At 48.8% G+C, this 13,326-nt stretch overlaps 1 protein-coding gene across 1 annotated transcript in view; it reads left to right on the forward strand.

The window, feature by feature from the left end:
• The window catches only part of LOC127926940 (serine/threonine-protein kinase B-raf-like), a 130,602-nt gene that overhangs the window by 62,195 nt on the left and 55,081 nt on the right, over positions 1–13,326 (forward strand). The window contains 2 exon segments of the mRNA XM_052512567.1: positions 3,685–3,791; positions 4,566–4,713. Coding sequence (XP_052368527.1) covers positions 3,685–3,791; positions 4,566–4,713 — 255 coding nt within the window.

Raw genomic sequence — 13,326 nt, forward strand, 5'->3', positions numbered from 1 at the left:
ACAGTCTCACAGTAAGGGGTCAATGTACAGTCTCACAGTAAGGGGTCAATGTACAGTCTCACAGTAAGGGGTCAATGTACAGTCCTACAGTAAGGGGTCAATGTACAGTCCCACAGTAAGGGGTCAATGTACAGTCTCACAGTAAGGGGTCAATGTACAGTCCCACAGTAAGGGGTCAATGTACAGTCTCACAGTAAGGGGTCAATGTACAGTCCCACTGTAAGGGGTCAATGTACAGTCCCACAGTAAGGGGTCAATGTACAGTCCCACAGTAAGGGGTCAATGTACAGTCCCACTGTAAGGGGTCAATGTACAGTCCCACAGTAAGGGGTCAATGTACAGTCCCACAGTAAGGGGTCAATGTACAGTCTTTACTGTAAGGGGTCAATGTACAGTCCTACTGTAAGGGGTCAATGTACAGTCCCACTGTAAGGGGTCAATGTACAGTCCCACTGTAAGGGGTCAATGTACAGTCCCACAGTAAGGGGTCAATGTACAGTCTTTACTGTAAGGGGTCAATGTACAGTCTCACAGTAAGGGGTCAATGTACAGTCTCACAGTAAGGGGTCAATGTACAGTCCCACAGTAAGGGGTCAATGTACGGTCCCACTGTAAGGGGTCAATGTACAGTCTCACAGTAAGGGGTCAATGTACGGTCCCACTGTAAGGGGTCAATGTACGGTCCCACAGTAAGGGGTCAATGTACAGTCTCACAGTAAGGGGTCAATGTACAGTCCCACAGTAAGGGGTCAATGTACAGTCCCACAGTAAGGGGTCAATGTACAGTCCCACAGTAAGGGGTCAATGTACAGTCCCACAGTAAGGGGTCAATGTACAGTCCCACAGTAAGGGGTCAATGTACAGTCCCACAGTAAGGGGTCAATGTACAGTCCCACAGTAAGGGGTCAATGTACAGTCCCACAGTAAGGGGTCAATGTACAGTCCCACAGTAAGGGGTCAATGTACAGTCCCACAGTAAGGGGTCAATGTACAGTCCCACAGTAAGGGGTCAATGTACAGTCCTACAGTAAGGGGTCAATGTACAGTCTCACAGTAAGGGGTCAATGTACAGTCTCACAGTAAGGGGTCAATGTACAGTCTCACAGTAAGGGGTCAATGTACAGTCTCACAGTAAGGGGTCAATGTACAGTCCCACAGTAAGGGGTCAATGTACAGTCTCACAGTAAGGAGTCAATGTACAGTCCTACTGTAAGGGGTCAATGTACAGTCCCACAGTAAGGGGTCAATGTACAGTCCCACAGTAAGGGGTCAATGTACAGTCTCACAGTAAGGGGTCAATGTACAGTCTCACAGTAAGGGGTCAATGTACAGTCTCACAGTAAGGGGTCAATGTACAGTCTCACAGTAAGGGGTCAATGTACAGTCCCACTGTAAGGGGTCAATGTACAGTCCTACAGTAAGGGGTCAATGTACAGTCTCACAGTAAGGGGTCAATGTACAGTCCTACAGTAAGGGGTCAATGTACAGTCCCACAGTAAGGGGTCAATGTACAGTCCTACAGTAAGGGGTCAATGTACAGTCCCACAGTAAGGGGTCAATGTACAGTCCCACTGTAAGGGGTCAATGTACAGTCCCACAGTAAGGGGTCAATGTACAGTCTCACAGTAAGGGGTCAATGTACAGTCTCACAGTAAGGGGTCAATGTACAGTCTCACAGTAAGGGGTCAATGTACAGTCTCACAGTAAGGGGTCAATGTACAGTCCTACAGTAAGGGGTCAATGTACGGTCCCACAGTAAGGGGTCAATGTACGGTCCCACAGTAAGGGGTCAATGTACGGTCCCACAGTAAGGGGGGGTCCCACAGTAAGGGTACGGTCCCACAGTAAGGGGTCAATGTACGGTCCCACAGTAAGGGGTCAATGTACGGTCTCACAGTAAGGGGTCAATGTACAGTCCTACAGTAAGGGGTCAATGTACAGTCCCACAGTAAGGGGTCAATGTACAGTCCCACTGTAAGGGGTCAATGTACAGTCCCACTGTAAGGGGTCAATGTACAGTCCCACTGTAAGGGGTCAATGTACAGTCCCACTGTAAGGGGTCAATGTACAGTCCCACAGTAAGGGGTCAATGTACAGTCCCACAGTAAGGGGTCAATGTACAGTCCCACAGTAAGGGGTCAATGTACAGTCCCACAGTAAGGGGTCAATGTACAGTCCCACAGTAAGGGGTCAATGTACAGTCCTACAGTAAGGGGTCAATGTACAGTCCCACAGTAAGGGGTCAATGTACAGTCCCACAGTAAGGGGTCAATGTACAGTCTCACAGTAAGGGGTCAATGTACAGTCCCACAGTAAGGGGTCAATGTACAGTCCCACAGTAAGGGGTCAATGTACAGTCCCACAGTAAGGGGTCAATGTACAGTCTCACAGTAAGGGGTCAATGTACAGTCTCACAGTAAGGGGTCAATGTACAGTCCTACAGTAAGGGGTCAATGTACAGTCCCACAGTAAGGGGTCAATGTACAGTCTCACAGTAAGGGGTCAATGTACAGTCTCACAGTAAGGGGTCAATGTACAGTCTCACAGTAAGGGGTCAATGTACAGTCTCACAGTAAGGGGTCAATGTACAGTCCCACAGTAAGGGGTCAATGTACAGTCTCACAGTAAGGGGTCAATGTACAGTCCCACTGTAAGGGGTCAATGTACAGTCCCACAGTAAGGGGTCAATGTACAGTCCCACAGTAAGGGGTCAATGTACAGTCTCGCAGTAAGGGGTCAATGTACAGTCTCACAGTAAGGGGTCAATGTACAGTCCCACAGTAAGGGGTCAATGTACAGTCCTACAGTAAGGGGTCAATGTACAGTCTCACAGTAAGGGGTCAATGTACAGTCTCACAGTAAGGGGTCAATGTACAGTCTCACAGTAAGGGGTCAATGTACAGTCTCACAGTAAGGGGTCAATGTACAGTCTCACAGTAAGGGGTCAATGTACAGTCTCACAGTAAGGGGTCAATGTACAGTCTCACAGTAAGGGGTCAATGTACAGTCCCACAGTAAGGGGTCAATGTACAGTCTCACAGTAAGGGGTCAATGTACAGTCCCACAGTAAGGGGTCAATGTACAGTCCCACAGTAAGGGGTCAATGTGCAGTCCCACTGTAAGGGGTCAATGTGCAGTCCACAGTAAGGGGTCAATGTACAGTCCACAGTAAGGGGTCAATGTACAGTCTCACAGTAAGGGGTCAATGTACAGGCCCACTGTAAGGGGTCAATGTACAGTCTCACAGTATGGGGTCAATGTACAGTCTCACAGTAAGGGGTCAATGTACAGGCCCACTGTAAGGGGTCAATGTACAGTCTCACAGTAAGGGGTCAATGTACAGTCTCACAGTAAGGGGTCAATGTACAGTCTCACAGTAAGGGGTCAATGTACAGTCTCACAGTAAGGGGTCAATGTACAGTCCTACAGTAAGGGGTCAATGTACAGTCTCACAGTAAGGGGTCAATGTACAGTCTCACTGTAAGGGGTCAATGTACAGTCTCACAGTAAGGGGTCAATGTACAGTCTCACACTTGCACAATTCAGTTTATTTTATTGTACTTTGTTGAACAAGGTAAATCCTTGTGAACACATTCTCTACAACAACAACAACAACAACAACAACACACGTGTACTAAACTCAACCACAACCCAGTGAACTCCTCTTCCTGTCACATGTCTCAGAGAGAAGAAGCCTCTTGGCTGGGACACAGACATCTCCTGGCTGACAGGGGAGGAGCTACACGTGGAAGTGCTGGAGAACGTTCCTCTGACCACACACAACTTTGTGAGTATGACTGAAACTGGAATTGGAAGTTTTTGGTAGCCTGGGAGGGCATGGGTTTTGGGATCGGGACTGGGGCAGTGGTGGTAGTCGGGCCCACCCTGGGGAGGGCTTGGGAGTGGGCCCACCTACTTGGGAGTTGGGAGTCGGGCCCACCTACTTGGGAGTCGGGCCCACCTACTTGGGAGTCGGGCCCACCTACTTGGGAGTCGGGCCCACCTACTTGGGAGTCGGGCCCACCTACTTGGGAGTCGGGCCCACCTACTTGGGAGTCGGGCCCACCTACTTGGGAGTCAGGCCCACACACTTGGGAGTCGGGCCCACCTACTTGGGAGTCAGGCCCACACACTTGGGAGTCAGGCCCAGCCAATCAGAATGAGTTTTTCCCCCACAAAAGGGCTTTATTACAGACAATATTACCCCTTGGGCTTATCGGTAGAGAAAGCAACATTACATTTTCTGGCAACAGTTCTGGTGGACAGTCCTGCAGTTAGAATGTCAATTGCACACTCCGAAACCTGAGACATCGTCGTGTCGTTGTGCTGTGTGACAAAACTGCAAAAACAAAAAATAATTTTACACAGATGAGTGGTATTTCCAGCTCCATGGACAGAAGGTACCAGTCACTAGTTACCGACGTTCCTGATCTATTTTCTAACTGTCTCCGTCTCCGTCGTCTCCGTCTCTCTCTGTTTTCTGTCTCTCTCTGTTTTCTGTCTCTCTCTGTTTTCTGTCTCTCTCCGTCGTCTCCGTCTCTCTCTGTTTTCTGTCTGTTCCCCAGGTGAGGAAGACGTTTTTACGTTGGCCTTCTGCGATTTTTGCCGGAAGCTTCTGTTCCAGGGGTTCCGATGTCAGACGTGTGGCTATAAGTTCCACCAGCGTTGCAGTACGGAGGTGCCGCTCATGTGTGTCAACTACGACCAGCTAGAGTGAGTTATCCATCGATTTGATCAAATTAATCAATTCAACTACGACCAGCTAGAGTGAGTTATCCATCGATTTGATCAAATTAATCAATTCAACTACGACCAGCTAGAGTGAGTTATCCATCGATTTGATCAAATGAATCAGTTCAACTACGACCAGCTAGAGTGAGTTATCGATCGATTTGATCAAATGAATCAATTCAACTACGACCAGCTAGAGTGAGTTATCGATCGATTTGATCAAATGAATCAATTCAACTACGACCAGCTAGAGTGAGTTATCGATCGATTTGATCAAATGAATCAGTTCAACTACGACCAGCTAGAGTGAGTTATCGATCGATTTGATCAAATGAATCAGTTCAACTACGACCAGCTAGAGTGAGTTATCGATCGATTTGATCAAATGAATCAATTCAACTACGACCAGCTAGAGTGAGTTATCGATCGATTTGATCAAATGAATCAATTCAACTACGACCAGCTAGAGTGAGTTATCCATCGATTTGATCAAATTAATCAATTCAACTACGACCAGCTAGAGTGAGTTATCCATCGATTTGATCAAATCAATCAGTTCAACTACGACCAGCTAGAGTGAGTTATCCATCGATTTGATCAAATCAATCAGTTCAACTACGACCAGCTAGAGTGAGTTATCGATCGATTTGATCAAATGAATCAATTCAACTACGACCAGCTAGAGTGAGTTATCGATCGATTTGATCAAATGAATCAGTTCAACTACGACCAGCTAGAGTGAGTTATCGATCGATTTGATCAAATGAATCAGTTCAACTACGACCAGCTAGAGTGAGTTATCGATCGATTTGATCAAATGAATCAATTCAACTACGACCAGCTAGAGTGAGTTATCGATCGATTCGATCAAATGAATCAGTTCAACTACGACCAGCTAGAGTGAGTTATCGATCGATTCGATCAAATGAATCAATTCAACTACGACCAGCTAGAGTGAGTTATCGATCGATTTGATCAAATGAATCAGTTCAACTACGACCAGCTAGAGTGAGTTATCCATCGATTTGATCAAATGAATCAATTCAACTACGACCAGCTAGAGTGAGTTATCGATCGATTTGATCAAATGAATCAATTGAACTACGACCAGCTAGAGTGAGTTATCGATCGATTCGATCAAATCAATCAGTTCAACTACGACCAGCTAGAGTGAATTATCGATCGATTTGATCAAATGAATCAGTTCAACTACGACCAGCTAGAGTGAGTTATCGATCGATTCGATCAAATCAATCAGTTCAACTACGACCAGCTAGAGTGAGTTATCGATCGATTTGATCAAATGAATCAGCTCAACTACGACCAGCTAGAGTGAGTTATCCATCGATTTGATCAAATGAATCAATTCAACTACGACCAGCTAGAGTGAGTTATCGATCGATTTGATCAAATGAATCAGTTCAACTACGACCAGCTAGAGTGAGTTATCGATCGATTTGATCAAATGAATCAGTTCAACTACGACCAGCTAGAGTGAGTTATCGATCGATTTGATCAAATGAATCAGTTCAACTACGACCAGCTAGAGTGAGTTATCGATCGATTTGATCAAATGAATCAGTTCAACTACGACCAGCTAGAGTGAGTTATCGATCGATTTGATCAAATGAATCAGTTCAACTACGACCAGCTAGAGTGAGTTATCGATCGATTTGATCAAATGAATCAGTTCAACTACGACCAGCTAGAGTGAGTTATCGATCCCTTTGATCAAATGAATCAATTCAACTCGTTGAGGAAAGGGGATGGGACTTGATGTGTGATGTTATTCTGTTGGTTTGCACACAAGTGTTGTTCCTTGTTTGAGACTGAAGTTAGCTTGACCTGTCCCCAGGACGGACATTAGCTTGACCTGTCCCCAGGACGGACATTAGCTTGACCTATCCCCGGGACGGACATTAGCTTGACCTATCCCCGGGACGGACATTAGCTTGACCTGTCCCCGGGACGGACATTAGCTTGACCTGTCCCCGGGACGGACATTAGCTTGACCTGTCCCCGGGACGGACATTAGCTTGACCTGTCCCCGGGACGGACATTAGCTTGACCTGTCCCCGGGACGGACATTAGCTTGACCTGTCCCCGGGACGGACATTAGCTTGACCTGTCCCCAGGACGGACATTAGCTTGACCTGTCCCCAGGACGGACATTAGCTTGACCTGTCCCCAGGACGGACATTAGCTTGACCTGTCCCCAGGACGGACATTAGCTTGACCTGTCCCCAGGACGGACATTAGCTTGACCTGTCCCCAGGACGGACATTAGCTTGACCTGTCCCCAGGACGGACATTAGCTTGACCTGTCCCCAGGACGGACATTAGCTTGACCTGTCCCCAGGACGGACATTAGCTTGACCTGTCCCCAGGACGGACATTAGCTTGACCTGTCCCCAGGACGGACATTAGCTTGACCTGTCCCCAGGACGGACATTAGCTTGACCTGTCCCCGGGACGGACATTAGCTTGACCTGTCCCCGGGACGGACATTAGCTTGACCTGTCCCCGGGACGGACATTAGTTGACCTGTCCCCGGGACGGACATTAGCTTGACCTGTCCCCGGGGACGGACATTAGCTTGACCTGTCCCGGGACGGACATTAGCTTGACCTGTCCCCGGGACGGACATTAGCTTGACCTGTCCCCCGGGACGGACATTAGCTTGACCTGTCCCCCGGACGGACATTAGCTTGACCTGTCCCCGGGACGGACATTAGCTTGACCTGTCCCCCGGGACGGACATTAGCTTGACCTGTCCCCGGACGGACATTAGCTTGACCTGTCCCCCGGACGGACATTAGCTTGACCTGTCCCCGGACGGACATTAGCTTGACCTGTCCCCAGGACGGACATTAGCTTGACCTGTCCCCAGGACGGACATTAGCTTGACCTGTCCCCCGGACGGACATTAGCTTGACCTGTCCCCAGGACGGACATTAGCTTGACCTGTCCCCAGGACGGACATTAGCTTGACCTGTCCCCCGGACGGACATTAGCTTGACCTGTCCCCCGGACGGACATTAGCTTGACCTGTCCCCGGACGGACATTAGCTTGACCTGTCCCCGGACGGACATTAGCTTGACCTGTCCCCGGACGGACATTCTTGACCTGTCCCCCGGACGGACATTAGCTTGACCTGTCCCCGGACGGACATTAGCTTGACCTGTCCCCCGGACGGACATTAGCACCTGTCCCCCCGGACGGACATTAGCTTGACCTGTCCCCGGACGGACATTAGCTTGACCTGTCCCCCGGACGGACATTAGCTTGACCTGTCCCCCGGACGGACATTAGCTTGACCTGTCCCCCGGACGGACATTAGCTTGACCTGTCCCCGGACGGACATTAGCTTGACCTGTCCCCGGACGGACATTAGCTTGACCTGTCCCCGGACGGACATTAGCTTGACCTGTCCCCGGACGGACATTAGCTTGACCTGTCCCCGGACGGACATTAGCTTGACCTGTCCCCGGACGGACATTAGCTTGACCTGTCCCCGGGACGGACATTAGCTTGACCTGTCCCCCAGGACGGACATTAGCTTGACCTGTCCCCGGGACGGACATTAGCTTGACCTGTCCCCAGGACGGACATTAGCTTGACCTGTCCCCGGGACGGACATTAGCTTGACCTGTCCCCGGACGGACATTAGCTTGACCTGTCCCCCGGACGGACATTAGCTTGACCTGTCCCCAGGACGGACATTAGCTTGACCTGTCCCCAGGACGGACATTAGCTTGACCTGTCCCCGGGACGGACATTAGCTTGACCTGTCCCGGGACGGACATTAGCTTGACCTGTCCCCGGACGGACATTAGCTTGACCTGTCCCCGGGACGGACATTAGCTTGACCTATCCCCGGGACGGACATTAGCTTGACCTATCCCCGGGACGGACATTAGCTTGACCTATCCCCGGGACGGACATTAGCTTGACCTGTCCCCGGGACGGACATTAGCTTGACCTGTCCCCGGGACGGACATTAGCTTGACCTGTCCCCGGGACGGACATTAGCTTGACCTATCCCCGGGACGGACATTAGCTTGACCTGTCCCCGGGACGGACATTAGCTTGACCTGTCCCCGGGACGGACATTAGCTTGACCTGTCCCCGGGACGGACATTAGCTTGACCTGTCCCCGGGACCATTAGCTTGACCTGTCCCCGGGACGGACATTAGCTTGACCTGTGACGGACATTAGCTTGACCCCCGACACGGACATTAGCTTGACCTGTCCCCGACACGGACATTAGCTTGACCTGTCCCCCGGACGGACATTAGCTTGACCTGTCCCCAGTTCTACGGACAATGGCCTGATCTGCCTCTTCAGCTTATTGCTAGTGTCCCAGTTCTATCCTGTATGTTGGGTCTCTAGTGTCCCAGTTCTATCCTGTATGTTGGGTCTCTAGTGTCCCAGTTCTATCCTGTATGTTGGGTCTCTAGTGTCCCAGTTCTATCCTGTATGTTGGGTCTCTAGTGTCCCAGTTCTATCTATGTTGGGTCTCAGTTCTATCCTGTATGTTGGGTCTCTAGTGTCCCAGTTCTATCCTGTATGTTGGGTCTCTAGTGTCCCAGTTCTATCCTGTATGTTGGGTCTCTAGTGTCTCAGTTCTATCCTGTATGTTGGGTCTCTAGTGTCCCAGTTCTATCCTGTATGTTGGGTTCTCTGCTAGTGTCCCAGTTCTATCCTGTATGTTGGGTCTCTAGTGTCCCAGTTCTATCCTGTATGTTGGGTCTCTAGTGTCCCAGTTCTATCCTGTATGTTGGGTCCCTAGTGTCTCAGTTCTATCCTGTATGTTGGGTCTCTGCTAGTGTCCCAGTTCTATCCTGTATGTTGGGTCTCTAGTGTCCCAGTTCTATCCTGTATGTTGGGTCTGCTAGTGTCCCAGTTCTATCCTGTATGTTGGGTCTCTAGTGTCCCAGTTCTATCCTGTATGTTGGGTCTCTAGTGTCCCAGTTCTATCCTGTATGTTGGGTCTCTAGTGTCCCAGTTCTATCCTGTATGTTGGGTCTCTAGTGTCCCAGTTCTATCCTGTATGTTGGGTCTCTAGTGTCCCAGTTCTATCCTGTATGTTGGGTCTCTAGTGTCCCAGTTCTATCCTGTATGTTGGGTCTCTAGTGTCCCAGTTCTATCCTGTATGTTGGGTCTCTAGTGTCCCAGTTCTATCCTGTATGTTGGGTCTCTAGTGTCCCAGTTCTATCCTGTATGTTGGGTCTCTAGTGTCCCAGTTCTATCCTGTATGTTGGGTCTCTGCTAGTGTCCCAGTTCTATCCTGTATGTTGGGTCTCTAGTGTCCCAGTTCTATCCTGTATGTTGGGTCTCTAGTGTCCCAGTTCTATCCTGTATGTTGGGTCTCTAGTGTCCCAGTTCTATCCTGTATGTTGGGTCTCTAGTGTCCCAGTTCTATCCTGTATGTTGGGTCTCTAGTGTCTCAGTTCTATCCTGTATGTTGGGTCTCTAGTGTCCCAGTTCTATCCTGTATGTTGGGTCTCTAGTGTCCCAGTTCTATCCTGTATGTTGGGTCTCTGCTAGTGTCCCAGTTCTATCCTGTATGTTGGGTCTCTAGTGTCCCAGTTCTATCCTGTATGTTGGGTCTCTAGTGTCCCAGTTCTATCCTGTATGTTGGGTCTCTAGTGTCCCAGTTCTATCCTGTATGTTGGGTCTCTAGTGTCCCAGTTCTATCCTGTATGTTGGGTCTCTAGTGTCCCAGTTCTATCCTGTATGTTGGGTCTCTAGTGTCCCAGTTCTATCCTGTATGTTGGGTCTCTAGTGTCCCAGTTCTATCCTGTATGTTGGGTCTCTAGTGTCCCAGTTCTATCCTGTATGTTGGGTCTCTAGTGTCCCAGTTCTATCCTGTATGTTGGGTCTCTAGTGTCCCAGTTCTATCCTGTATGTTGGGTTCTCTGGGCTAGTGTCCCAGTTCTATCCTGTATGTTGGGTCTCTAGTGTCTCAGTTCTATCCTGTATGTTGGGTCTCTAGTGTCCCAGTTCTATCCTGTATGTTGGGTCTCTAGTGTCCCAGTTCTATCCTGTATGTTGGGTCTCTAGTGTCCCAGTTCTATCCTGTATGTTGGGTCCTCTATGTGGGTCTCTAGTGTCCCAGTTCTATCCTGTATGTTGGGTCTCTAGTGTCCCAGTTCTATCCTGTATGTTGGGTCTCTAGTGTCCCAGTTCTATCCTGTATGTTGGGTCTCTGCTAGTGTCCCAGTTCTATCCTGTATGTTGGGTCTCTAGTGTCCCAGTTCTATCCTGTATGTTGGGTCTCTAGTGTCCCAGTTCTATCCTAGTTGTCTCTAGTGTCCCAGTTCTATCCTGTATGTTGGGTCTCTAGTGTCCCAGTTCTATCCTGTATGTTGGGTCTCTGCTAGTGTCCCAGTTCTATCCTGTATGTTGGGTCTGCTAGTGTCCCAGTTCTATCCTGTATGTTGGGTCTCTAGTGTCCCAGTTCTATCCTGTATGTTGGGTCTCTAGTGTCCCAGTTCTATCCTGTATGTATGGGTCTCTAGTGTCCCAGTTCTATCCTGTATGTTGGGTCTCTAGTGTCCAGTTCTATCCTGTATGTTGGGTCTCTAGTGTCCCAGTTCTATCCTGTATGTTGGGTCTCTAGTGTCCCAGTTCTATCCTGTATGTTGGGTCTCTGCTAGTGTCCCAGTTCTATCCTGTATGTTGGGTCTCTGCTAGTGTCCCAGTTCTATCCTGTATGTTGGGTCTCTAGTGTCTCAGTTCTATCCTGTATGTTGGGTCTCTAGTGTCCCAGTTCTATCCTGTATGTTGGGTCTCTAGTGTCCCAGTTCTATCCTGTATGTTGGGTCTCTAGTGTCTCAGTTCTATCCTGTATGTTGGGTCTCTGCTAGTGTCCCAGTTCTATCCTGTATGTTGGGTCTCTAGTGTCCCAGTTCTATCCTGTATGTTGGGTCTCTAGTGTCCCAGTTCTATCCTGTATGTTGGGTCTGCTAGTGTCCCAGTTCTATCCTGTATGTTGGGTCTCTGCTAGTGTCTCAGTTCTATCCTGTATGTTGGGTCTCTCTAGTGTCCCAGTTCTATCCTGTATGTTGGGTCTCTAGTGTCCCAGTTCTATCCTGTATGTTGGGTCTCTAGTGTCCCAGTTCTATCCTGTATGTTGGGTCTCTAGTGTCCCAGTTCTATCCTGTATGTTGGGTCTCTAGTGTCCCAGTTCTATCCTGTATGTTGGGGTCTCTAGTGTCCCAGTTCTATCCTGTATGTTGTCTCTAGTGTCCCAGTTCTATCCTGTATGTTGGGTCTCTAGTGTCCCAGTTCTATCCTGTATGTTGGGTCTCTAGTGTCCCAGTTCTATCCTGTATGTTGGGTCTCTGCTAGTGTCCCAGTTCTATCCTGTATGTTGGGTCTCTAGTGTCCCAGTTCTATCCTGTATGTTGGGTCTCTAGTGTCCCAGTTCTATCCTGTATGTTGGGTCTCTAGTGTCCCAGTTCTATCCTGTATGTTGGGTCTCTAGTGTCCCAGTTCTATCCTGTATGTTGGGTCTCTAGTGTCCCAGTTCTATCCTGTATGTTGGGTCTCTAGTGTCTCAGTTCTATCCTGTATGTTGGGTCTCTAGTGTCCCAGTTCTATCCTGTATGTTGGGTCTCTGCTAGTGTCCCAGTTCTATACTGTATGTTGGGTCTCTAGTGTCTCAGTTCTATCCTGTATGTTGGGTCTCTAGTGTCCCAGTTCTATCCTGTATGTTGGGTCTCTAGTGTCCCAGTTCTATCCTGTATGTTGGGTCTCTAGTGTCCCAGTTCTATCCTGTATGTTGGGTCTCTAGTGTCCCAGTTCTATCCTGTATGTTGGGTCTCTAGTGTCCCAGTTCTATCCTGTATGTTGGGTCTCTAGTGTCCCAGTTCTATCCTGTATGTTGGGTCTCTGCTAGTGTCCCAGTTCTATCCTGTATGTTGGGTCTCTAGTGTCCCAGTTCTATCCTGTATGTTGGGTCTCTCCCAGCTAGTGTCTAGTGTCAGTTCTATCCTGTATGTTGGGTCTCTAGTGTCCCAGTTCTATCCTGTATGTTGGGTCTCTCCCAGTTCTATCCTAGTGTTGGGTCTCTAGTGTCCCAGTTCTATCCTGTATGTTGGGTCTCTAGTGTCCCAGTTCTATCCTGTATGTTGGGTCTCTGCTAGTGTCCCAGTTCTATCCTGTATGTTGGGTCTCTAGTGTCTCAGTTCTATCCTGTATGTTGGGTCTCTGCTAGTGTCCCAGTTCTATCCTGTATGTTGGGTCTCTAGTGTCCCAGTTCTATCCTGTATGTTGGGTCTCTAGTGTCCCAGTTCTATCCTGTATGTTGGGTCTCTAGTGTCCCAGTTCTATCCTGTATGTTGGGTCTCTAGTGTCTCAGTTCTATCCTGTATGTTGGGTCTCTAGTGTCCCAGTTCTATCCTGTATGTTGGGTCTCTGCTAGTGTCTCAGTTCTATCCTGTATGTTGGGTCTCTGCTAGTGTCTCAGTTCTATCCTGTATGTTGGGTCTCTAGTGTCCCAGTTCTATCCTGTATGTTGGGTCTCTAGTGTCTCAGTTCTATCCTGTATGTTGGGTCTCTGCTAGTGTCCCAGTTCTATCCTGTA

The sequence above is a fragment of the Oncorhynchus keta genome, unplaced genomic scaffold, assembly GCF_023373465.1.
Source record: "Oncorhynchus keta strain PuntledgeMale-10-30-2019 unplaced genomic scaffold, Oket_V2 Un_contig_86_pilon_pilon, whole genome shotgun sequence".
In the NCBI taxonomy this organism is placed as follows: Eukaryota; Metazoa; Chordata; class Actinopteri; order Salmoniformes; family Salmonidae; genus Oncorhynchus; species Oncorhynchus keta.